At 43.1% G+C, this 26,918-nt stretch overlaps 1 protein-coding gene across 3 annotated transcripts in view; it reads right to left on the reverse strand.

The window, feature by feature from the left end:
- Nucleotides 1–5,298: 5,298 nt before the first annotated feature.
- Nucleotides 5,299–26,918, reverse strand: part of KLF7 (Kruppel like factor 7) — a 93,613-nt gene continuing 71,993 nt past the window's right edge. For all 3 annotated transcript variants that reach the window (XM_046019219.1, XM_046019220.1, XM_046019218.1), the window contains 2 exons: nucleotides 19,019–19,142; nucleotides 5,299–11,611 (listed from right to left, as the gene is read on the reverse strand). In XM_046019219.1, the coding sequence (XP_045875175.1) occupies nucleotides 11,560–11,611; nucleotides 19,019–19,142 (176 nt within the window). In that variant the 3' untranslated portion in view covers nucleotides 5,299–11,559. The remainder of the gene's footprint in view (nucleotides 11,612–19,018; nucleotides 19,143–26,918) is intronic.

Genomic DNA, 26,918 nt, shown 5'->3' on the forward strand with positions numbered 1-26,918 from the left:
CAACGCTGGAGAGGGAGAACGAATATAGGATTTTCTGAAGACACCAGGAGGGAGAGAGGACGGAGAAAGAAAAGAGGAAAAGAGAATAAATGGGAACAAAAATGGAAAAAAAAAAAGATTGGGAACAGAAAGGTATTAAAAGTTCCCAGAGCCAAAGACAAGATTCAAATGATAGCCAGTCAATAATATTGTCATCGTATATGATATACATTAGGGTGTGATTAGTTATTTCTAAGCAGGGATGGAAAATGATTTTTGTTAAAGATTCGACACGAGTGACTCCTGTAAAGTTTCAGGTGGCAAATCTCTTTCTTTGTTTCTGTGAGTTCTCCAGAGCATATAAATAAGACCAGGGTGTTTATTTCTTATAGCCTGGATCTTTTGCCTGGTGATCCCATAATCCCAGGTCACGTGCTTCTCAGAACAGTGTGCAAACTTAACCTGAAGAAGAGAGTGTTTTGTGGAGCTGCAGAAAATACATCGGCTTGCTCGTCTTTCATATTCTTTACAGTCCATCAGTGATGATCCTTTAAACATTACCCCGGAGACTCAAGCACATTCCCATCTTTATGAAGGGAACTTGACTTTCCACTCACAAGACCACCACCCAGGAAGCTGGTGCTTCAAGAAGAGAACCCAGCCCAGCAACCGGGGGTCCGTCATTGCCATTATTATCAAACCAGAGGCCACCCATTTGCTGGTAGCCGTTTCCTGTGATAAGCTCTACAGACCAGTTTCCCGTAAACTCTTATTTTGATCATACAGCAGACTTTGCCGGCAACAAAATATTGCTTCGGTCCCTTTATGAGGTCATTTGACTGTCCTGTGGTGTTTTGTGGAGAGGGGCAAAGAGCTGCCCGCCTGGCTGCTTACTGCTTTCTACCTCCAGTTCCCAGAGTTAGCTACCTGCATCTATATTTTTTCCTATCCGTAATCCCCCTACCTCTCATCCGCCTTGCACTTGAAGCTTTTTCTAGTGAAAGCAGAAAATAAACTCATGCACATTAAGGCACACACAATGGATAAGGCATAAAGGGTTACTTCTTTCTGGCTTCTTGTAGTTTAAAAACAGGAAAGCTACTAGGCAAAAAATAAATATTTAGGAGTAGACTATCAAGTGCCTAGAAGATAGCTGGAAGAATATTTTGGGGACCACAGTGTGTGTGTGTGTGTGTGTGTGTGTGTGTGTACACACATGTACAGATGGTGGCCTGGGGATTCCAAGAAACATATCATGAAGGTGAGCACATTTTTGAAATCATATTTTATAGCATATATATTTGTTTCTAGGCATTGACTATTGATTGGGGGGGGTGCATAAGGAAAAGGTGATTTCCTTGATACAGTCAATGCCTAACGTCCAGGGCTCCATTCCCTGGATAATGGCGTGAATTGGCCCTGAGCCCATCCACGGAGAGTGCTTTTCCCTGAGGGAAGATGGGTGTTCTGAGGATGGGAAAAACATGGCAGAGAATGCATGCTCACTTCACTCACGGTCACATTATCTGCTTCCTCCTAAGAGACCTCTGGGTCCTTAAGTAACTTCCCAGTCATCAAATCAGTCTTTATTAAATTTTCACATGCACTTAGTTTTAGATTCAATTTGAAATGTGCTCCAAGGAGCATCATATGGACTAAATAATTAGCCAAAGAGAAATGGAACAGAATAGATTTTAGACTATGGCACAGAACAGTGTCTCTCTGCTACCACCAGGAGTCATTGTCTTTTAATGTGACACAATGAGGGACATTTTTATCTCGAGTTATACATTTATTTTCATTTGTATTGAAAGGGAAAACAGTCGAATCAGGGCTTTCAGTATATTTTTGCTTAGGAGAAACTAAAACAGGTATTTAAGGTTTCAAACAGTAAGCTGATTTAAAATATATAAATTAAGGAAGTAAGAGTGCAAGGATATCCCAAGAATCCTGAATGTCATACTCAAGTGACAAAAATTTGAGAAATTTTGAGAAATGCTGCCAATATTAGTAGAGCATTACTGCATATCAACAACCCTGGGTTGAGTTTTGTTCTGCAAAGATGTGCTAGACAGCCTTGGGCAAGTTGCAACCTTTCTGAGCCACAGTTTACTCAAGTACAACAGTATCTTTGAACGACATCTCTAACTTCTCTTCTAACTCTGTGCATAATGATTTATCCATATTAAGGGTTATGTTCTGTAAATAATAGTGAGGAAATGGGGAAATAAAGTCAATGTGGTCAATGGTGATTTCATGAACAAATGAACATTAAGTTAGCTCCTGGGTTATCCAAAAGCAGTGAGGTATACAGTTGAGTCCACTGGACTGAGAGTCAGGGGACCTAGAAGCCAGCTTTACCATTTACTCTGCTCCCTGAGCCTTCACAAAGTCATGTGCCCTCTTGAACCCTGAGTTCTGTATTTGTGAGGACAAGGGGTCATGGTGGTGAACGATACCTATTCCATGACTATGCAGTCTTGTTGGCTCAAATGCCGTGCATGTGAAGTGAAAATTCTCTACAAACCTAAACCTTGTTCTACCTCCTTTCTGTAAATGTCGTAGTTGTCGACATTTGTTGACATTTGACAAAAAATGTCGTTGCCATTTCGTTATTTTAAACTAGTATGGTGGTATGTATAACTATATTGTGATCAGACAGGATTATTTAAAAAGTAAAAGGTTAAGGGGCACCTGGGTGGCTCAGTCAGTTAATCATCTGACTCTTGATCTCAGCTCAGGTCTTGATCTCAGGGTTGTGAGTTCAAGACCTGCTTCAGGCTCCACGCTGGGCATGGAGCCTATATTAAAAAAAAAAAAAAAAGCAATAGGTTAGGTTCAAGACAGTCAATACTGATCATTTTTAATAGCTCAGATAACATGTTTAATGTTGGAGAAGGAATCATGAATCAGCTTATCATGGAAACCCAGAAAACCATCACCTATTAGTCACCTCGAAATCTTGCTTCTCCTCTTCTAACCCTAAAATCAGAGTGGAAGATAAGCTAGATATGCTCAATTATTTATCAACTTCACGGAGCTCTGCTTTTTATGAGTTTCCTCTTCATTAGCTCCGAGTACCCTCAACTGGGTGTGCAACCTCAGATCACAACGGTCACAAGGTTTATGCACTTCACACCCCTAGGACAGCCGGTCTGCACTTTCAGATGACAGCCTGAATTGGGATTATAGTTATTTTTGACCTTACTAAGTTACCAAGCTTGTTTCTCTGATCTGCTAGTTGACGAGGAGGCAAATATTGCTAGAAGTGGACACAAAGAGCACTTAACTTCGAACAGGGAGGACACCGCAGAGAAGGTAGAGGCACTGAGTGTAAAGTGTGGAGTCATTTAGTGTGAGGTCAGTAATCCCAAAGCCTGGAGTCATCCCTGAACTTATACTGCATTGCAGAAATGGATGCTCAAAGAGGTTGTAAAGTGGGTAGTGTATTTTTAGACATATTTTAAGCAAAAGTTAAGTCTCTAAATGTGGAAGCTTCAGTTGTCTAGAATAACCCCTTATGTAAACCATCTCATTTCCTTATATGAAATGATTGGACTTACTACCCTCCCCTCATTCCAGCACAGTGCTGGTTGTCCTCCACTTAAAATGTCCAATTTGCTATCCTTTTGTAAGTCAGCTCATTATTACAGAATAATAACCCTTGTTCTTTCTTTTAAGATTTATTTATTTATTTTAGAGAGAAAGAAGAGAGAGAGAGAGAGCACAAGTCGGGGCAGGGGCAGAGGGAGAGGGAGAATCCTCAAGCAGACTCTCCCCCCTGAGCATGGAGCCCAACATGGGGCTGGATCCCGGGGCCCTGCCTGAGCTAAAATCAAGAACCGGTCACTCAAACCAATTGAGCCACCCAGGCACCCCATAATGCTTGTTCTAATACTGCAAAGCTATCTTATTCTTCCTCCTGCAAAGAAATTTCTAAGCTAATGACTTTGGCTATGAGAATTAAGTTACTCATCTAGTTATGAAGCATCTGTATGACCAGGCACCAGGAGACTGGTCTGTGGACTCTGGGCCAGCACTTTTCCCCTGGATCCCAGAGTTTCTCCTCAGTCAACCTTGGGTTGCCCTGTTGCCCAGTTCACTTGTTTGCTCAGGAGATGTGGCAGCTGATATTTACATTTTTCAAAAATTTCCTGGCCCCTGCCGCACCTACTGTTCCTTGTAGCTTAAGTTTTATTAGGGTGAGGACACAATCACTCAGCACCCCTTCCAAACCCATTGCAACCGTCCTTACACCTGCTTTCCTGTTCAGAGACTGGGACATCTCGGTGCCAATGTAGTAAGTTCGGTCACTGCTGCCACAGGTTTTTGTGTGTGTGTGTGTGTGAAAATTGAAGGAAGAGTTTCTTGTCAGATTCATTTGATGAGGGAGTCAAGTTACTCACCATTGTATCAGTTTCCAAATCCAAAGCGTGAGAAGAAAGCTTGAGGAGCGCAGTGTCCCCGGGAAGTGAAAGAGGTGTTTACTGTTGTTTCCAGTGAACGACACCACTTCTCCTGGGGAATCGCCCTGCAAGGGATGCTGGGATAATAACACCAGTTAGGTTCTCGACCTTTCTCCTCACTTTGATGTTCTTGCCTGGAGGTTGTGCGTGGAAGAGAAGATTTCAGTGAGTGTTCTTCTCTGGGTCTGAGAGCTTCCCCTAGGGCTTTCAACTGCCTCTTCTCCTATTTGAGGCTGCTTATTTTTGCATCTACCTTCCTGCCCTCCATGGGGCTACTGAGGAAGTTCTCCACCTCTGGTCAGCCTTCTCTTCCTCACTTTGTTCCCAACAATCTCCTGTTCGCAGATTCCCTCCTCCCCTCACCTCACATATGCCCTCCAGCCTTGGCCCTTCTTCCCTCCTCCACAGACGGCTTCCAGTTATCCTTTCTAAACATGCTCCTATTGAACACTGTCCCAGAACAAACCTGCACGGTCTCTCACCAAATAAACTGCTTTCAATAAGCCTCCCCTAGCTCCTGAAACAAACAAAAACCCATAATCCACCTCATTCTAAAATATTGCTTTTCATAACCTCCAAGCATTTGCTCCCCTCCCCTCAAAGAAATGAACTGTCTTCAGAGTTCCATCTTATTTGGGCACTGAGCTACCTCAGTGAAACCATAAAACACACATACATACACACACATGACTGACAACCTCCCCAACCAAGAAGAATGACCCAATATAATCCCGTCTCCCCTTTCTCTCTCTGAGAATGAAAACTCTCATGAGGTATATAAGGACCCATTTGCGTCTCTTTGAGGATTTTCTTCTTCCCAACAAAATAAGCTACGGAGAAATACAGTAAGGCATTCCAAGGCCAAACACATTCTACTGTTTATTACACATATTACATTCTTAAATAAAAATGCGTCACATAACATTTTTTGCATAGATATCTTACAATATACCAATTTAAAAAAGAATTATGAAACAGACCAGTAACAAAAATAAATTTTTTCTTCATTAATAATTTTGTAACATTAACATACCACCATCATATAATACAAATAATAGTTTTAAATCTTAAGACTTTTGTACAGCAAAAAAACTTGACAAAGTAATATATTTATATATATATATAAAAAGCTTAAAAAAAATAAAATGTCAAAAAAAGGCATAACCGAGGGCTATAAGACTGGGTACTTCTGTGATATATTATAAATACCAGAGAAGGCCTGAGAGAATGTGACCGGGGGGAGGTGGGGGAGGGGAGGGGGCTGGGAGGAGGTCTCTCCGAAACACACTTGTTAGACACATCTGGCAAAAAGAAAATGTATAGTGCAAAAACAAATTTCTTCAAGCAACTGTTAAGAGGATAACGGAGACTGGAAAGCAAAGTGGTGGTGACTAGGGAGTCGTGTGGTGGGAACGGGGACAGGGTGATGAGAGAGAAAGGGTTTTGGTGGTGGGGGGGCGGGGATTTATGGAAAGGAAGGGGAGGCTGCAAAAACATTAAACATTTATTTTTGCCTCTGTGTTAGCAAGGAGATCTTGGCCATAATAGGTGTATTTTTCCTCCCTGGAATGAAGCAGAAGTGAAAGATACGGAAATTCAACCAAGTCTGGGTTTAGATAGGAAATGCATGCTGGAAAAGAAAAATAAAACCAAAGGGTTGTGAACCAGCCAATGAGCCCCAAAGCCTTTCAGGACCTGGATTTGCGGAAATCATTCCGCCTCCAGTCCAAAGGCCTAGGATTAAAATGTCCCCACCCCCCCCCCCCCCGCCCCTCCCCTCCATGTGGAACTCCCAGTGTGGTTTCAATATACTGGCATTATAAGCATCCATCCCCCCCAAAAGATATTAGGCACTGGTGGCTACTCCTCTTAAACGTCAGTAGCCTGTTTTCCTTCTGCGAAGGTACAATAGGTACATCTGCCCACGTCTCTGGGCGTGCGCACACATACCACCCTCATTATTCTGACGTGGGGTCCATTTTATGGCAGTAGACGGAAGCTGGAGTCAAAGCAACTTACGATTCCAAAGCTTACAGTGGGAAAAAAAATTGTATAAACAGTCCCCAACAAAGAACGTATCACCCTTCCCTCACGACCGCTGAGAGGGAGCCCTGTTTGAAAAGAGTATCTGGTTTGGGATAGGAGTGAAGTGACCGCCTAGGATTTCGCTCTGCCATTTTGGATACCTGTTTCCCGAGGACTTACAAACGCAAATGCAAAACACCTGAAGAATACAGTACTCTATCGGAAGGGCGCGCAGAAGAAAGTGAATTGCAGCTTTAATTTTCCCCCCTTTTCCCGGGATCTATGAGGAACCAGCAGAGGGGACTGAAGAGTGTTAAAAACAAGAGAAAACCCTGAAGCCTCAGGCCATTAGTCACGGGCTCTCACACTGACAAGCAGTTTTCGTTTCCTTGGACACATTTTTGTTGTTCCATCGCAAGTATTCCCAAAGATCCTCACTGAGGAAAGTAGGCCATCAAAGAGGCATTGATGTACCCTCAGGCCAGCCCCTCTGGTTTCCAAACTGAGCTATCACCACGTTTGCGGAAATGCAACCCAGACTCAGAATGCGAACTCCCTCCTCCTGCCCCCAACCCACGCTCGGCCGCGACCACTTCCGGAAGAGGCCAGGGAAAGCTTCCACAAGTGACATTTCAAACAGGTTCTACTGAGCGAATTTTCACTTTGGCAAAGACCCGGGTGCAAAATTATGGCCAGAAATGCCGGCCCTCGTAAGATCTTTTAAAAAAGAAGGAAACAATGAACCTGATTTTTGCAGTTAACTATGTTAACTTAACTATCTCTGACTTTCCCTACCTTCTTCCTTCTCCTGAAACCAACTCATGCAAAAGAGAAGACAAAAGCACTTTGCACCGGATTTTTACATTTTACAAAGCGACTTCCATGGAGGAAATCATTTTGAACCAATGAAACTGATCACTAGATGTTGCCATCCTTGCCAGTGGAGTTCATTTCCCTTGACTTGTTTTGACTTTCTGACGACTTTGCCATCGAATTCAGGCATGGGGAATGTTCTGAATGCACTCGGTGAGCTGCCCTGAAAGTCCCATTATTTCCCCTTTTGATGCAAATACACACGGCTAATCGGGAAGCTTATCCCCAGCTACAGTCCTTAAAAAATCTTCTCTGGCTTCTAGATTCAAAGAAGATTTTTTAAAAATAGGAATCAGTTCTGCCAATCGTGCGTGAGGTTGGCTATCTTTTTACCCTGTTACAATCAGGCAACCTAAGATGTAAAAAGGGCACAAGGGGCACAGGAGGGGAGGAGAAGGGGGATTTGAAGGGCTTTGCAAGGGAAAGCACGTAGAGAGGAGAAGGAAATGGTCAGCATGAGTTCATTTTGGGGTTTCCTATATTTTTATAAAATGCAGCTTTGTCACGGAATCTGAACTTTTCTGTTTTCTGGACACAGTACTCGTCACCACCAGGCTTTAATCTGGGCCAATTAACCATTAGTGGGGCAGGAGGCCAGTAGCTAGGAGAAGCATTATAATTTCATGTTTCCACATCTTTGACTTACAGCCATGTGGCAGGAGAAAGAAGCACAACTTGAAATAAAGAAAATTGTCAATGGCTTAGAAACATGCTTTCTCTATACAGCAAACTCTGAACCCTGGATCAAATGTGCTTGAGAGAACCACCACACGGAACACCACGCCAGGTTTTTCCTTCCAAATTTGGGATCCCCAGGAATGTCAAGAGGTAACGATTTAAATGAGAAAGCAACGGTTTAGTGTGTTTTAAATGTCCGGTAAAGCACTGTTTTAAATAACCTGTCCTCCTGGGAGCCAAGTATCATCCAACGGTTATTTCTTGGAGAGCCTTTTCACTCTCGCAGGCTCTTGCCAACCATCTCTGCCATTTCAGAGACGATGGACATTTTATCGCAAATCCACTTCCAAAATGATTGGTGCTACCCTCGCTTTTATGGATAAGTTATCGTTCACAGGTGTCAATCAGGCTAGAGAAGAACAGTTTCAAAGCCATATACTTAGCACCCACCAAATTTTAGGCCAATTCTCACAGTCCACAAATGACTCTGAAGCAAGCAAGCCCCACCATCATGGTTCAGCGCACCCCGCTCTGAGGAAGGTCAGGAGCACAGTACAAAGGACCTCACTGATACAAAAGAGAGAGGAATCACTGAACATTTCAGACACTGATGAGGACCAAAGGGCCTTTGTTCCGCCACATTCAAATGAGAACTTTTCAAGACCACAGATGACAACAGGGAGCAAACAAGCAATGATTACTCTTTTGCATTCTTTTTGTTTTTTTTTTTTTTAACTTTCTTTTTAATAGAGCCTTGCATTGGTCAGTTCAAAAATTAAATTCAGTATTATAAACCCTTAATAATAGCATTTCGAGAGGCAAGAGCAGCTCCAGCTGGGGAGAGAACATTTGTAAATCGTGGCAGCCACGGCTAATGCCATCACCGGTACGTGCGTGCATTCATGCCGGAGGCTGCTACAGAAAGGGAAATCAACGAACCAACAAAATCTGGGGTGTCTAAAGTTTCATCTAGTGCACTGACTGGAGATGCTACAGTTTAATACAGCCGAGGTTTAAGGTCCCTCACACATCCTTCATCCAGAAAGGATGCACTACACATTCAAATATAATCCCATGATACGCCCTGATGGACTGGCCACAAAACGCACTCAAATGCAGTAGAGAGCTACGAGATTGTCAGCAAGCAGTGCTCCAGAAAATGTTTCTAAGTCATGTCTAGTTTTAAATCTTTGGAATAAAACTGATTTTTTTTTTTTTAAATACCCTCCAACTAACATATACAGAATTGCCTCCAGCAAATGGGCAGATTAATATGTGTGTGTGTTTTAGGGTGGTTTTTCTTTTTGTTTTGTTGTTGTTGTTGTTGTTGCTGTTGTTGGTTTTTGTTCTTGTTGTTGTTGTTGTTGTTGCTGTTGTTGTTGCTGTTGTTTTGTTTTTTGGTCTACATTGCAAAAGGGGAAAAGAGAAAGAAAACTTTAAGGGCCAGACCTCAGAATGCCCACGTGTCCCATCGGTAGCTACCGTATTTGTGATCAGGAGGCTCCTTTACCCTTTGATGGGCACTTGTCAACATTTCAGGGAAATCAAAGGTTGCAGAGAGCTGAGAAACCAAATGCCAAGGATCTTGAAGGTTGCTGTCATACATGTATTTGTGTTTCTTATATTATTATTTCCTTTTAAAGACTTCAGTTTTGCATCCCAAATAGGTATGGGGTGGCATTTTAACAGTCAATGAGTCAAACAGTCAAAGGAGGGCAGAAGGGGAGCCAGCTGGTAGGAAGGAGCAGCAACCATGTGCGGACCAAATGCCATTTTTGTTTTTTAGACGTGTCTTGAAGGGATGGTCCCAGAATATACAAAATATACAATCTGTCCTAATAACCACCCCGCTTGCTTGCATAGGCCATTTAATGGTCCTAAAGGCAGTCTTTGGAGTTGAGGCCAGCGCCAGCTAGCTAAGAATGCGGGTAGATAAGAGACCGATATTGGATGTGTGTGGGATGGAAAGTGAGGAATGTGAACCCCCTTGGAGTCAGCTTGCAGAGTAAATGGGAGGCCTCTGTTGATCCTGGGTGCTCTAGGTCACAGGTCATGATGGGTCTAGCCAAAAAGAATTAGAAACGTGTCTCTCCTTTCAGACCATGAGAGAAACTTCTCAACCCTTTCCTTAAATGTCCACCCTTCATTCCCACAATGGCATTTTGAATTGTGTGTTTTAACAAGTGGGGGCGTATGAGCTCAGTGGGTATGAGAGAGGAAGAGAGGATGATGTTTTCTGAAGCCACTAGACTCGGGAGGCATCCTCCATTTCCCCCACTCCTGGAAAGAGTGATATTTTTGGCTTTTTGTCAGGTCATAACCCAGAGTTAGGTTAAATATGCAGCTGCCCTTTGAGACTAGCGACATCTATGCTGAAACTGGTTATAGGGTAGCAATGACTCACAGCACGGGGTTGATCACTATGCGCTGAGGTCATGATGCCTCAAGGGGGATGAGAGAACTGTGATGTCCCATCTGATTGGCTGCTTCGAGAGCTGGACATCCAGGTGCCGAGAGAGTCCTGGAGAGGTTTAGTCCATGGAGAAAAGATAAAACATTTAAGCTTCCAAATAAGCTTTTCAAGTTTTCGTTAGCAAAAACAGAGAGATTAAAAAGAAAAAATCTAGCACTGGCAATAAGGTGAGGCTCAAGGGATATACTGTGATTTATCATCAAGGACTTTATTCTCTTGGCCACTTTGCAGTCATGCTAGAAGTTTCCAGAATCCCTAGTGCATATGGTGTGCAAGAGTCAAAAAGTAAGAAAAGAAAACTCCTCCCTTGAGAGTGAAGTCTAGAGAAATGCAGGCCAGAAAGGTGTAAGGTGTTATTCCAGAGTCTGCCGCCGCTAAGGCCGTTGGTATCGACTCGAAAGATCTCAATAGTACTAAGAAGAACCAAAACCGATCAACAGTTCTGTGAGGAAGTCGGACGCACGGAATAGTAGGACTTTTCACACACAAAGGACAAATAAACCAAGAGTTAATTTTGGCTACCAAACTGCAATTTGGTTTTCTAGGTCATTTTCCCCCAACTATTTAAAAAGAAACATTAGTGCTACACGTATGCAACTTTACGACGGTGTATTCTCCTATCAAGTTGCACTGAGAAGCAAGTTAAATAAGCCCCTCTTACTGCCGTCCACCTGCAGAGACGTCACATCCATTTTCTTTGATTTCCATTGGCAACAGCGGGAAATAATTCCGATAGTGCTGAAGTCAGCAGCCAGTGTGCCTTGCTGAGTTCACCTGGTTTCTCCTTCTTCGTCTTCTACCATCTGGCAAGGGCAAGGCATAAAGAATAGACGTATATATTTTAAATATAGCTGAGTGCATGACAGTGCGTGTGTGTGGGTCTACGTGAGTGCGTGTATGTGGGTGTGTGTGTGTGTCTGTGTGTGTGTGTGTGTACACAGAGGTTTATGAGTGAGAACTTTCTTCTGCGAGGCAATGGATCCCCGCCTGAAGTCCAGCCCCCGGCCTCACGGCATTTCCTTCAGACAACGGCCGACGCCATGGCAACTCTGGCCTTTAGGGGTTTTAGATATGTCTCTTCATATGGAGGGCAAGATGGTCAGACCTGGAAAAACACCTAGGAAATATAAACAACAACAAGGATATAAGAGGTGTCCAGGCAACAAACTCAACTTCCAGAACCCCTTAGAAAATGATGAACCCTACCTCAAAGAAAGGCGGTACGTACGTACTGAGAAACTAGGCACTCTTTGGGGAAGGTGAGCTCAAGGTCAGAATGCATGGATTCAAACCCCAGTTCTTCCAATCCTTGTGTGACCCTGAGCATATTAACCTCTCTGTGCCTTCATTCCTCCCAGTAAAATGGGGATAATCACAGCACTCACCGCATAGACTGGTTTTGAGGATTAAATGAGATGATCTGCATAAGGTGTTTAGAATATTGCCTGTCATGGGGCGCCTGGGTGGCTCAGTGGGTTAAAGCCTCTGCCTTCGGCTCAGGTCATGATCCCAGGGTCCTGGGATCGAGCCCCACATCGGGCTCTCTGCTCAGCAGGGAGCCTGCTTCTCTCTCTCTCTCTCCGCCTGCCTCTCTGCCTACCTGTGATCTCTCTCTGTCAAATAAATAAATAAAATCAAAAAAAAAAAAAAAAAAGAATATTGCCTGTCACATGGTAAATGTCCATGAATGTTAACTATTATCATAGTCGTCATGACTAAAGAAGAACCTAATATTTGGGACGCGCTTCAGAAACACAGGACATGCCCGTAAACTGGAAGAATGGTAGAAAATGATTAAATTGTTTCATCCAATGGTGCCTTCAGGTCTCTATTATGCCAAGTCAAGAAAAAGAACGGAGAAGTGAGCTCCCCTTTATTGAGAATAAGATAACATGCAAGCATGTGCTAGGCATTTCCCCAGCATAACCTAGTACCATTCTTGGCAACCTTCCACGCTGAGTGTTCACACTTCTTGTGTGTGTGCGTGGTAATGAAGCTGAGGCAAAGGTCACGTAGCTTGTTAGTGGCAGATTTGGGATTAAAACCCAGGCAGATAGGCAAGCCCCCTCTTTCGAATGCCCACCCTTTCAAACACCTAGTTTTCTTGGTCCCTGAAGGCCAACACTGAGTGCCTTCCTCAGCCTCAGAGCAAAGGTAGTGGTCATCTTCACTCCTCCCCCTTTCCTTTGGCACCAGAAACTCGATCTTCTCTTGGGCAGCTGTGCTTCTGCTCCCAGTTGTATGGGGCTGACCCTCCTTCTAAGGCTAAAGCTATGGCCATGGTGGTCCTTAAGCGACAGTCACGTGAGCCATCAAGGTTCACGAGAGCCAGTCCTGGAACACTTGCTGAAACTATTCAAAAACAGAAGCTCTTTTCCCACTGGGGCTACTGTGCTAATAAGACTGAAGACTAAAGCTGCTGGTGTCCATATGGCCATGTGGGAAAGAGCCTGCTTGAGAAAGAAGTCAACAGAGAAAAATGGGCAGGAAGATAGAAAGAGAGAGAAAGAGGTTTGATGATAATATCTGAGACCCTAGATCCAGCCAAACCTAAAGACCAATCTAATTTTGGTCTCCTTAGTCAGTTGAGCTAACAAATATCCTTCAAAGCTAACACCAGCCTGAGTCAGGTTTCTGCATCGTATAACTAATGCCCACTGCCTGTTCCACATCCCCACAGCCTACAGTCTAAGGCTTTGGCTAGAATCACAGTAAAATCAGCACACGAGACAGCAATCATTCCTAGCTCTGAGTGTGTGCTCTCCCTCTGGATTCTTCTCTTGAAACTGGCAAACTGTTACCTGTGAGGATATGCCCAGACTCTCCCAAGGTCCAAGACATGCTCATAGTCCAATTTCTTGTTAGGATGTTAGCAAGCTTCCCTGTTCAGGTTAGAAGATTTCCTGTTCCATGTAGGATTTCCCCACATTTGTTCTCTTAAAACAAACAAAAAATCCACCCTGTCTTGTGACCCCAACATTCTCCACCCACTCTGTATGTGTTGATTTTTAAATAGGCACAAGTACAGATAGAACCCAAGGAAATGAAGTAAAACAGAACAAAGGCAAAATGAGAAACACATAAGAATGGGAAGGTACAGTAGAAAATAATGTAATCTAATAACATATTGAATAATTATAATTCTAGTTATACCCACTTATTTCAGGCCCTAATTTAATATAAGCAAGATATTTGGATAATCCCTTAGAATGCCATCAAAAGGGGATTTAATTTGTCATAAAACAGCGACAAATATTCTTTAAAAGTAAGTGCTTGATGTCACTAGTATACAGAAGAGCAATACAGCCTTTAGGGAATTCCGCAGTTAACTCCCCTGACCTCTCCTGTCCTGAGGGCACATCAGTATTGCCCACTGCCTGTTCTCTTTCTTCCCTCCCTCCCTCTCTGCCTCCTCTCTGCCCTCCCTCCTTCCTTCCTTCATCCAAACAGCCCAGAGAAAGACGATCTAAGTTGGGAAGTTCTTTTTGTAGGCATTTCCTTTTTAAAGTTAACATCCTTAACAAGAACTCTATAAAGATGCCATTCTTATCTCTTCTACCAGCTGAGATAGTCATTAAAAAGAGGCAGAGCCAAAATCTGAACCCAAGTAGTATGACCCCAGAGCCCATGTTCTAGCCACATGTACTCTTTAGACTGAGAAGTGAGCTGTCAATTTCAGGAGATTATAGCAAGCAGAATAATGGGTTCCCCCCAACCAAATGTCTACACCTAATCCCCGGAAACTGTACATAGGTTAGGTTATGTGGCAAAGGAGAATTAGGGCTGTGGATGAAATTAATTTGCTAATCAGGAGATTATTCCTATTATCTGGGTTGGGTCAATGTCATTTCGAATATCTTTAAAAATGGAAGAGGGAATTGAAAGAGAACACAGAGAGCAGCATGGGAAGGACTCAACAGCTTGTATAATGGAGGGATGGGGTGAGCAGGCAAGAGATATGGGCCACCTCCGGAAGCTAGAAAAGACGAGGAAATGGGTTTTCCCTAGAGCTTCTAGAAAAAAGAACACATCCCTGCCAATACCTTAAATGTAGTCCAGAGTGACCTTCTAACCTATAGAAGGCTACCTATAAGAAGGCACATATAAGATAAATCATTTGTAAAGTTAAATAAAGATGATACTAAATTTGTGGTGATTTTTAATGGCAGCAACTAGAAAATGAATCCAGAAGTAAGTGTGGTTGGGCCTGAGCAGTGAGCACCTGTGAGAAAGCAACCAACCAGGCACCAGGAATCCTGCCTGTCTGAGGGAGGAAGAGAGGGATTGCAGACGGTAGTGGGGAAGGACAGGCCTTGGCCTGGGGTCCAAATCTCTTTCCTTTCCTTTCTATATCCTGGAAACCTCAGGGAAATAGCATTCTTGAATTTCATCTGCAGACATCTTTCAGGGATAAATGCATTCCAGACTTCTATTCTGCCATTCCCAATTGCCCACTGTGTGCTGGGCATCTAGCAATATCTGTACAAGCATCTACATTTATGCTTTGAGATCTTGCAGGGAAAAGAAAAGTTAAAAACAACAACGAAGGTGCCTCGTTAGCGCAGTAGGTAGCGCGTCAGTCTCATAAAAACAACAACGACAAGTATTTAACATGGTATGAAATCTAATCGCACTCCTCCTGAATTGAACCAGCATTGTTATTTCTTCAAGTTCTCATACATATATGGTGCTTAGAATTTAGACTAGGTCCCTCACCATGGGGGTTTTATTTAAATTCAATATACCAGCGAGATATGTAGTCATGATTAATTTATGCTTATTAATTTACACGTACTGAGCTCCACATAGGAATAGTAAAGGTAATAGATAAACTCACATCTAGAAATGTGAAATGAAATAATTCTAAGGGTAATACACCCCCAGGAAGTATTTATGACTACGTAGTAGTCAGATGACCTTAAATTAGAAGGTCCTTGTCCTTAATGATTGAAATTTGTTCATTACAGAGAACTACGCAAACCACTATTTTGTCATTTTCCTTGACTTCTGAAAAACGCACAGTTAGGTCATGCGGGCATTAAGCCAACAGCAACCCTCCAGGGCACTCAAGGGGCTAGATACAGGTTGGTTTGTCACCACCTCTAAGTGGGTTGACTCAAAGATCAAAATGTGTCCCCTCAACAGCCCAAGATCTTGAAGGTACTACCCTGATAGCAGTCTCCCTAAATGACACTTGCACTGGGTTGGCCGAACAACGGCCTGTGCGTCACCACCAGTAGAAACAGCCCTGTGGACCAACACCAACAACCCCCTGCTGTATGGGCTGGGAAATAAGCCTCATCCTTCCGGCAGCTGGTCAGACCATGGGCTATATGGTTCAGTCTGATGGCGAGGAAGGGGCAGAGTATCAAGCCAGAGATCACAAAACCCAATGTGTTCAGAGGGCAGGCCATAAAGTAAATGAGTACAGTGGGTCAAGGACTATCAGATTCTATCTTTTTTTTTCCTTTTTTTTAAATTTATTTTTTTATTAACATATAATGTATTATTAGCCCCAGGGGTACAGGTCTGTGAATTGCCAGGTTTTACACTTCACAGCACTCACTATGGCACATACCTTCAGATATGAAGAAATATTCCTCTTCTATAAGAGGACACAACTGGGCAAGCATGATGATACATGGCAATGGATGGTCTGGCTTCATATTGGGGAGACCACAGGGAGTGGTGGGAACAGTGAAAAATTACCGATCACATGGCCATCACAAAGGGAGAGTGATTACTATTTAGCTTCAGAAAATTATGGCCACATGGGAATGTAAGCCCAGTGTTACCAGATCTTCTGATTTTTCCAAAGCCAGAGATACAGACATTTTTGTGGCATCTAGTAATTTTAAATGTAAGTAAAGCAAACAAACAAAGAAAAACTTTATTTTCTTTTTCAGTCTACCCCATAGGCACAATAAAAGTATGAATTAGACCTGGTACATGCTTTAAAGATAGGAAGCCCCACTCCCAGCTTGGCCTCCAGAGTGGTCTGATTTCTCAAATTATAAGAAGAGGGAGGTTTCTTGAGCTTATACACACTGTATCACCTACAGGATTTAGAGTCCTGCTAAGGGCTACAGATGCCCTCTTTTCTGAAGGTAAAAGTTCTCTAAGGAATGCCAGCTCCCAGTCATGCCAGGCTTTCCTTTCATCTGCTTTGGGACCACTCCAATTCCCCACGCCACCTCCCGGACCTGCTCTATTCTTAGCACAGTCACTGCAGTTGAAACGTAAGGTGCTGCTGGTCGTGAGACACTAACGAGGATCCAACCCCTTTTTCTGACAGTGTTGAAAATGCACTTATTCTTGGCCAAAGCCCACAGGACTTTGACCCACATCCCCCCCAAATCACAATCTCCCCCAAATACCATGTCACAGAATTTGTACCATCTGCTCAGCAAATTTCTAGCTCTGGGAACTATAGAATTTGGTGAAGAAAAATAAAGCAAAAGGCTAACCAAATTACCCATCTCTGACACCTCCTGCCCTGAAATACCCAGTTGGCTTGAAATATGTCTCCATACAAATCATACAAATGGTCAGATTTAATCTTAGTACATCAACTGCTGGACAGTTGTAAATTCCTCAATAAGTCAGTTGATCTGCAGAGAGGAAGATGAACTCTGGCAATTTCCCAATAAGAATTCTTTGTCCATTTCTAAGGATGAATGTAGGCCATAACACACACTCTCCACATAATAGCCTTATCACCCTTCAGGGATGGGCGACTTTTGTGTATGCCTACTACTGCCATACTTTGCCAACTCACAGGGGATTCATCTTCATCCCAGTTGATATAATGCTCTTCCTCAAAGAACTGTGGGCAAAGAGTCACCCCTCTACGCAGCTTCTTTATTAGTGGCTGGGGCTAAAGAGAAATGAACTTGACGTGGCAACTGAGGAAAGATGTCAAATAAGGAGAAATATTACCCAAATATAATCCTGTAGCAAAACAGCCACTGATTCACATCAGTTCAGGGGGCCTTGCAGGTAATGGGATAGAAATTAAACATAAAAAACAAAACAGGTTGTGTTCTTGGGGAGCAGAGGAGAGAGCTCCAAGGGAATGAGAGACAATAGCTTCCTAACGTGGACTTCCTCAGCTCTGGGGCGGGAGTTTATCTCTGGACTCCAGGAGGCGTGGGGGCTTTATTTAGTTCTTAAAGAATGAAGATAAGAGGAAAATAGCCTCTTCAGGAAGCAGGAAAAAAAGGAGGAAAAACATGAATGCTCCTTCATAAGCATCTTAAGGGAGCACCAAGCCAACTGGCCACCCATGAGATCTGGCCACTACTGCTCTGCTCTCCAAAGAGCAGACACACACACACACACACACACACACACACACACACTGCTCTGCTCTCCAAAGAGCAGACACACACACACACACACACACCCCCCCCCCACACACACACACACACACACACACACACCCACCCAGGACAGAGGAAGGCCTAGTGCAGGGAGGGGCCGGCGCAGGGACTGGGAGGCAGGATGGGAAGCGATCCCATTTCCTCCCACGGACAGCCAGGCCTCTGTGGACATCCTGCACACCCCTCCTGCCATCCTGCAAGCTGGGGAACCCTGAGGCTTTCAGGGCTTTTATCGTATTAGAAGCATTTTTCTCATCATAACTGAGACCTTTAGTATTGCATTAAAAAGATGGTTAATTTTCTTAAGCTTCCTTTTAAACACAGAAATAGGATTAGAAGGATAACATGCTCAGATGCAAGCCCATTATTTGATTATGTCTAAACCTAATCCTGCCTTCACCTTGGCCTGCAGAGTCTCCATTTTGGGGTTTATTGGTTGATAATGCCGGGGCCGTCGGATACTATTAGTTGTGTAGTATCTGTTGCTACGTGCTCTTTCTTCCACTCTCAAATGCTGAAGATCGGAAATTGAATTACAGGGTAAGTTCTCAAAGCCTCGCCATCTTTTAGACCTTTGTACTTATTTTCAAAGGAGAAAGAATGATTCAGGCCCCCAAAGAATGGGGACTCTCTCCAGTAAATTCATTTCTAATAACACTCCGGAGGAAAGCCTTATGAGTAACCTTCTTTCGGTTAAGCAGGCTTTCTACTCTCTCACATTACTCAGAATCAGGAAAAATGGTATTGATGTTAATGAAAAGATCAGAAGAAACAGCTACAGGTGACCATTCTCTGTCCTATTACTTTTCGTATTATAGTAAAATCGTCTGTCACATCATCTCCTCGAGGGGAGAACTGCGTCTTCTTGCCACTGAGTGGCTCACACGATTCCTGACCCAACGACAGTGTTCAGTAAATACTTGTGTGCCTGAACCAAGAATTTAGATCATCTCTGGATTATACGCAAGAAGGCACCCTTACCTCATGGGTTTTCTCTGGAGAACTAAAAGGCATGCGCGGGCCTGAGTGTCTGAGGCAGAGGCTCGGGATAACCCCAGGAGCACACAGACAGCCCCACCCACTCACGCCAACCCACCTCACCTTCTCCCCTCCCCATCCCAGAAGCTTCTGTGTTTCTTTACCTGTCGCAGTGGTTGCATTTAAAGGGCTTTGCACCTGTGTGTTTCCTGTAGTGCCTCGTGAGCTCATCACTTCGTGCAAAACGCCATTCACACCCTTCCCAGGAGCACTTATAAGGCTTCTCACCTGCAAGAAGAGATGGAACGACCATGATCAACAAAGGGAACAAAAGGGCCCCACGCCTGATCAGGTTCTGCCACCCATCCATCGTCTTGGAAAGGGGCTGTAGAAATCATTCTTGAAAGACTACACATTTCCCAATACAGCCGGTCACATTTTCTTTAGGCTCCTGGTATTTTGTTGTGGCTGTGACTGCTGTTGTTTTAACCTTCAGAAGTGGTTTCACAGGAGCCTCTAACCTGGAGCTGTCACTTGGGTTCCCAGAGTCCGAGCATTTCCTCCAACGGGTGAGGGATCAATTTTTATTTATTTTCTATTCCCTGGAGCACTTTGACCCCCACTGTCCAAGCAGAAAGGAAATGTGCTATTTTCATCGGAACCACAAATGCTTCTAATTCTATTTTTCCCCAGAACCTACAGTAATTTACCATTTCAGCCTTTTTAGCCTTCTCCCTCCTACCACAGACTGGAGCCAGGGAGCTGACAGCTCAGATCTCCCAGAACCACGGTTCTTCCAGTAAATGTGACTGGATGGACAGTCTGGAGAGAGGGTGACGACTCAAGAGTAAAACAAAAATCACCTGAGATTCCTGGCCTTCATGTAAAAAGCAATCACAAAGTCCTATTTAAGAAGCCCCTAACTTAACGGCTGCAGACCAGTCATATTAGACCGAGAGAGACAGAGGATTACAAAATATTTTTAAAGCCAACTTGTAAAGCAAGGTTTTAGCCACAGTGAAGCTGCTTGTAAGTATGAAATTCGAGCTCTTGCGCTCAAGTGACCTTTTTGCACAGTAAATACAGATGGACGGGTATGTGAGAGAAAGTACACGATTTTTCCTCAGACCTTTTCCTATGACCCATCAACGTCTGTCACCAAACATGGCAAATATTTACCATTCCAACTGTATGGTGGGCTGGTTCTGATTAAGAAGAAAAAGAATCCTAAAAACCCCATGAGATCGTGAGAGTTACTGAGCCTTTGTAACTAAGAGGCAGGTTAGCGCAGTGGTCGTGAGCTCTGAAGACCACCGAAGCCCTTAACTGTCTAACCCGGGCAAGTTAACAAACCTGTCTGTGTCTCTGTTCTTCTAGAGATAATACCAGTACCTAACTCAAAGTGTTCAGAGAGCATAACTTAATATCCACAGGTATTACATATCAATCAGAACGCTGGCTGGCTCACTTAAGATTCACATCCCCGGTAAATGTTATAAATTGCCAAACCCCAAATTTCAGGGCACACAGGTGCCCAAGTAGTGCTACGGCTGCCCCATTATTGCTCTATTTTTAATAGCCAGACCTTCGTGAGGCAGGGCTTAAGGAGACACTGCACAGGTACTATACTTGACCCACTTTCTTCTTTCCACCTTTTTCCTTCCCTTTAAACCTGACAACAAAGTGCTCACAATTCTTTATTTGTATCACCCAGAATTGAACCAAACATGATTGAAAATTTTATTTCATTAAATCGATGCCCTAGTGAGCCACTGCTCTATAAGGCCCATAGAGAAGAGGAATGAGAAAGACAGGTATTTCTTTTAAAAGGAACCAAGGGGACATGAAGGAGGGCTAGAAGCACAGGAGGAAACCCATTCAGTTTTGGAAACCAGGAAAAAAAAAAAAAAAGAATCACTGAGCAGTGTTAAAAGTTCACCTTCTGGATCCTTAAAGCCAAAATTTTAGAAAATTACGCCTGCTGAAGAGAAGTAGCAGAAGGGGGGTTGTCAAATCAACTTTGGAGTTAACACACCTGGGATCGGAATTCATTAAGCGTTCATTACAGAATATGCCTCAGTGTCCTTCTCTGTTAAATGGGGTTGAGCTTCTCATGTTTGCTGTGAGGTTTAAATATGTCGTTATGTAGAGGACACATATCCTGAGCCAGACACAAGGTAAATATTCTATTAATTTCCAGTTCTCTTCTTCCCACATACACCTGTATTCTCAGAAGCTGTCTAAAGGTTGTCCCCCAAAACTTCTGGAACTCAGGCTCCAGACAGCTGAGTCTGGAATCACTCTGGGCAACCTAAATATTCAAAAAACAGTGTTCTTAAGTTTGAAGTATTTTCTCAGTATACTGATGGAGAAAGTGCCAGAAAAACCCAGTGCTCTTTCAATCTACTCTGAAGGAACGGGATGCTGAGCGGAAAGAAGAGACCCTCAGTTGGAGAGAGGTATGCCCTCCCTGAGAGACGTGTTGGCAACATTTACTTAAAGTGATTGATTGCCCACCAGGCTCCATTACTTCAAGGAAATCTGGCGCAAACAAACAAAAAAGGAGAATGAGGCACTTTAGAAATTCACAATGTCTTCCACCCCCCTGAGATTTTCAAAGGCAAGTAACAGTGGAGGTTCCTGGAGCCTGGGGGACCCAACACACCTCAAGTGCAACAAGGCATCTGGAAAACCCACGACATTCTACAGCAAGGAGCAGAGACATCTAGTCCCCAGAATCAATCCCACAATCGAACTAATCCGTCCATCATAGGCAACCACATTTTGAAGGGCAGAGGAAGGACAGAGAGAAAATGGAGGTTCAAGAGGATGTCTTCGGGTATTTTTGAAAAATTGCTATTTCAAAGTGTTTGGTTTTCCCCTTGGTGAATTTTTTAAAAATATAGTTTTGTTTTGTTTTGTTTTGACAATTAATATTAAGGATTTGTTTACTTCCCAGAAAATAATGTGGACTCAATATGGAAAAACCAATTACCTATCCCGTGGCTATTTCAGTAACCCTTTTGCCAGTGTATAGACAGAGACTACAGATAGTTTGAGTTGGCTTTGAGTTGTATCACCTAACATTGTTTCCTGCTAGCAGAATAAGGTCCTTTGTGTCCTGATAGTCTACCAAGATATATTATGGTGCTTCATCAAGCTCTTTTTCCAGTGTCTGATTCATTTACCTATAAATTGCCATTTCTGCAAAAACTCACTCGTATGACCTTAAAATAACCAGGAAAGAACTTGACCAAATGAAGGAGCAGTACCTGATGCAGGCAGAGCGCAGAAATCAGAGGAGCAAGAAAATATATAGAAAGAATTGGGACTAAGACTTCATATTTAGGGCTCAGAAATGGGGGGGTTAGGTTGGCCTCATTTCTAGGTTCCATATCTGCTTCTGTAAATCAGTGTCTACTTGAAAGGCAGCAGTGAAAATCCTCTGGCAGTACTTTGCATGGCCAAGATCATGCCTCCCTAGACACCAGCACCCACTGCTTGATGTTGGGGGCAGAACCACCTATATCCACAATGCATTAGTTTTCATCTGAACAGCCTACCTAAAGATTTCTGCATATGTCGTAAAGAGCTTCGGTTTCTCTCTTTATAGAAGAATGGCCTCCTTTCTAAAAGAAAGGAAGAAGGGAAGAGAAAGGGGTCAGAGGGAGGGAGGGAAGGAGGAAGAAAGCAAGGAGGGAGGAAATAGAGAAAAAAGGGCAGTCAATTCTAACTGGAGCAAACTTCATGCAAAATCAGCTTATTTCCTTCATTCTGCCCTCTCTTTCACTCTTCTCCTCTCCTTGCTCCACTCCAGGCACTGTCACTGGGTAGAAAACAGAAAGTGGCTGACCCTTGCCCAATGCTGTACTGTACGGCACCTGGGATAATGCCTGCCTTTCAGCTCATGGCAACTCAATAATGATCAGAAATGTTTAGGAGAGGTCTGTAGGAGATAGGCAGATGGGGAAGAGGCTTAAAACATTAGGACTCAAGTCTGGAAGGCATGTGTGGATGAAGGCAGGCACAGCACAAACCGGACGGATGAGGGGGCATGCTGGTGCCTGCATGGTTCCCAGGGCCAGAGACGGAGACACTGTCAGAAACCCCCTGAACCGCAAGGGGAATATCAAAATCGACTTGTGCTATCCGGAAATTAACCCCAGGAGACGTGTGTCCCTCAGAGGTGATAGTAGGTCTACTCGGGTGTAAATACATTTATAGCCATCCGAGGGTTCTTACGGAGAGCTAAGGATGCCTGAGAAACAGGACTTGACATTTAGCAAGGTTGAATCATGGCAAGAATTCATGCTCTCCCACGGAATGGCCTCTGAAATGGAATGTGGGCTAAACCAGAATGGCATTTTTTTAGTTTCTTCCAGAGTAACTCTTTCTACATCACGATCATCAAATTTGATTGGCCAAAATGCACACGGGTACCTTTGAACATGCACCTCCAGTATAAAAGGATTTATTCATGAGTTGTATAAATGTACTGGTGTCCTAATATATTAGGATATTATAAAATATGCTTTCAATACAGAAATTAAGAGGAATGAGAGTAAATTAAATACAAATAGAAGGTTTACATTTTTTTCCCCTACACTCAAAAAGACTGTTGCACACCCTACTTTAGAGACCGCCACCCCATAGGATAAATAGAAACAGCTTGGCTCCAAGCCCACTGGTCTTGGTGCTTCCAGACTTGGTCCCCGCCGTCCATTCTCCCTACAACAGTCCAAGGAATCCTTTGAAAATATAATCTGTGCAGGTGGGCCCTTCATAGGGGACTCTAGTCTCTATATTTCCATGTAATTGGTTTTTCTGACAACCCCTGGATTCTATTTTGTGCATTTGAAATCATTCTACGAAGCGTTCCACAGACCTCACCATACTGCCAAAGAAGTTCACGACCCAAACAAGGTTAGGAAGAAATTACAGTGTGAGTGTTGCCGTGGCTTCCTGTCGTTCTCAGAATTCAAGTCAAAAGCCTGTGCAGCCCTGTGGTATAGAGTCAAGACGATCCCGCCCCTTTCTAACCTCATCTCCTACTCCGGTCTCAGGGCCTTTTCACTTACTAACCCCTCTGCCTGGAACCCTTGCTCCCTCACCTCATTCAGGTCCCTGCTCAAGAGCCCTGCCCTCACCCATCCTCTGTTTAAAAAAAAAAAAAAAAAAAGGTGATTCTGTCACTTTCTCCACACCACTTAATCACTTTGAAATTAGATGGCATGTTGCTTGTATTACTGTCTGCTTCCCTCACCAGAACGTAAGTTTTCTGCAGGCATCTGTTTTGTTCGCCGTGATACGAGCACTAAAGCAGGGCCTGGCTCAGTCCTGTAGAATACAGTGAATGAATAAAGCATCCTGGTTTGCAGCAAAGAACCAAGTGACACAGAGGGCAGGGCAGCCTGTGTGATTTCAGCCCCCCGCTTTCTGCGTATTGAAATGGCTTCAGAGTAGAAAATGTTTATCTGCTGGACAATCCTCTACTCCAGGGAATGAAGTATGGAACGGCGATGGATTAAATATTTCTTTGCCATCAAAGGGCACTTCCACTTCTTTTCGATTTGCCCGAGCCTAAAGAAAGGCAGATCCTGAAAATCTTCCTGTAATATTCAGCTCACATCTGGGACCACAGTCTCCTGAGCAACATCCCCTCTGGGAAACCAAGTGCGTCATTTTATGGAACTCATTTGTAAAGGTTCTCGCTGAGTATGTGTTTGGGAAAGCATGAGTGATACGTCAAATATACCACACCATAAATTTGGCTTTAAGATACAGATTGTGGAATAAAATATGAATGTGAAAAAATCGCGCATTCCAGGTCTTAAAGTCCTTTGAAAATAAACATCGTTAATGCAAATCTTCTGCATTCATTTCCTGATCTGCCGATTTTCGAGTTTCTAATCCAATTCCTAGAGAGACTAAGACCTTGACCTGTCCAGATTTCTGTTAAAATTGGTTTTATCTATTGCTTTTTACTTTTTAAAAAATGTTACGAGATTTCTGTTATCTGGGTATGTCAAGGGCCTGGTCTCCCTAGGATTGGGATTAGGAACCTGAAATTTTGCAGATCAAGAAATGAAAAAATAAAAAGGAAAGGAGGAAGAATACTTCGTAATGAGTTTGTATTGCCTCTGAGTACATGTAGAGGAAATCAGCAAAGACCCAGGGATTGCTCTCACACGCACTCAGCAGCACTAGAGAATTTAAGCCACCTGGGGAATAAAGACACTGAGAGAGAGAAAATGTCACTAAGCTTTCTTAACGCTGGAAAAAGAGTAAGCAGTAAACATCACTCCACAGCCTGGCAATCCCTTCTCGGGGTATAGCAGTTGCAAGTAAAAAACACCCCAAATTATTAACTCTGCTTTGGAAAGCTCGTTCAGAGTTCCTCCCGGATTCCAGCTGAATCTTCACGATTTTCATTTTTTCACAGTATTTTAGATTAGGTGATTGTTGGAAAACGAGACAAAGGCTTTCTATTCCAGAGCTTCAGGAGCATTTACAGTAACTACATAAAACAAAACGTGTACTCCTTTATTTACGTTCCATGTTGATTTTTTCATTCAACCATTACTTGCTCGTGCAAAAGTTCCAAGGTGCTGGGACCCCTGAGTGGCTGAATTTGCATAAAGCAGCAGTCACTGCACCAAGCGCACACTTCCTCTCTTTTCTTTCATTCATACAACAACTAATAAAACAATAACCGGCCTAGATCAGGTTAAATCTTTACAGTCTGGATCACCACCTTAAAGTGGTGGTTTAAAATGTATAACTCCCCCCCCCAAAAATAAAATAAAATAAAAAATAAAATGTATAACCCCAAAGTTAAACCATACCTTCAATAAGGGATAGTTCCTACTTCAGGATATGGAGAGGGGCAGGAAAGAATTTTGACATAATCCCACAACTGCTGGCATCTATGGTGTCTAGGACATAGCCACTTGCCACGTGTCGCTCTGACCACTTGAAATGTGGCTAAGGTGACCAAAGAACTGAACTTCTAATCTAATTTTAATTAAAACTAAAACTGAAACATTATAAAGAATATTTTATACTCTTGTTTTGTTAGGACTACATTTAACATTAATCACTGAAAATTTAGCCTATGGGTTTAAATATGCTGTAAGTACATAATACACACTGGATTTCAAAGACTTAGTTTTAAAAAAGAATGTGAGATAGATCTCATTAATTTTTTTCATATTGGCTTTATGTTGAAATGATCATAGCCCGGATATACTGGTTTAGGTAAAATATTATTATTAAAATCAATTTTATCTATTCCTTTTCACTTTTTAAAAAATGTGGCTATTAGAAAATTTTAGATTACATATACAACTTGCTTTCTATTTTAGACAGCACTGTTTTTAAATATATTTTTTATACGGAAATGCCCCCATCACCTCGAGCATAAACTTTCTCCCCTGCCCAGCCCAAAAAGCTTGTTACCACCTTGCCTTCCAGATCCCTGAACTCTGATACGCATCTCTCCAAAACACCTCATCTGGTTCCACAGCTAAGAAGGCAATGAAAATACAGCCTCTTCAGTGTCAAGTTGGATTCAGTCTACACTAAATGTTGGCTCAAGTCCCTACCATGCGATAACGCTGCTGAAGATTAAAGCTAAAAGCAAAGGGTCTCTGTAGTAGGGAGCTCCCGGGCAGGGGATGCCCATGAGCGCATACCAACTACACAGGCCCACGTGTTTGATAAAGGCACGTGCATGACACATAGAGGAGGAAATCCCTAAGACTTTGTAGGAACATTAGGGTAGCCATCCCCTGATGCTCGATGAAACTTGCATCGCTACTCTATTGGAGAAAAATGGACTCATTATCCAAAAAAGGAATCGTCATGGAAAGCCAAATTCTTCTCATTCTGCCTCTGCTGCCCAATAGCAATGTGGCCTTGCAGAGTCAGTAAACTTCTCCTTAGGACTTACTGTTCTTAACTGTGTGGGGAAGGAATAGAAAAAAGTCCATCCTACTTCCCTTCTAGTTATGATGATTCAATGGAATCTAGTAAATGGAAGTGACCAAACTCACAAAGGGTGCC

This window comes from Meles meles, chromosome 9 (genome assembly GCF_922984935.1).
Source record: "Meles meles chromosome 9, mMelMel3.1 paternal haplotype, whole genome shotgun sequence".
Lineage (NCBI taxonomy): Eukaryota > Metazoa > Chordata > Mammalia > Carnivora > Mustelidae > Meles > Meles meles.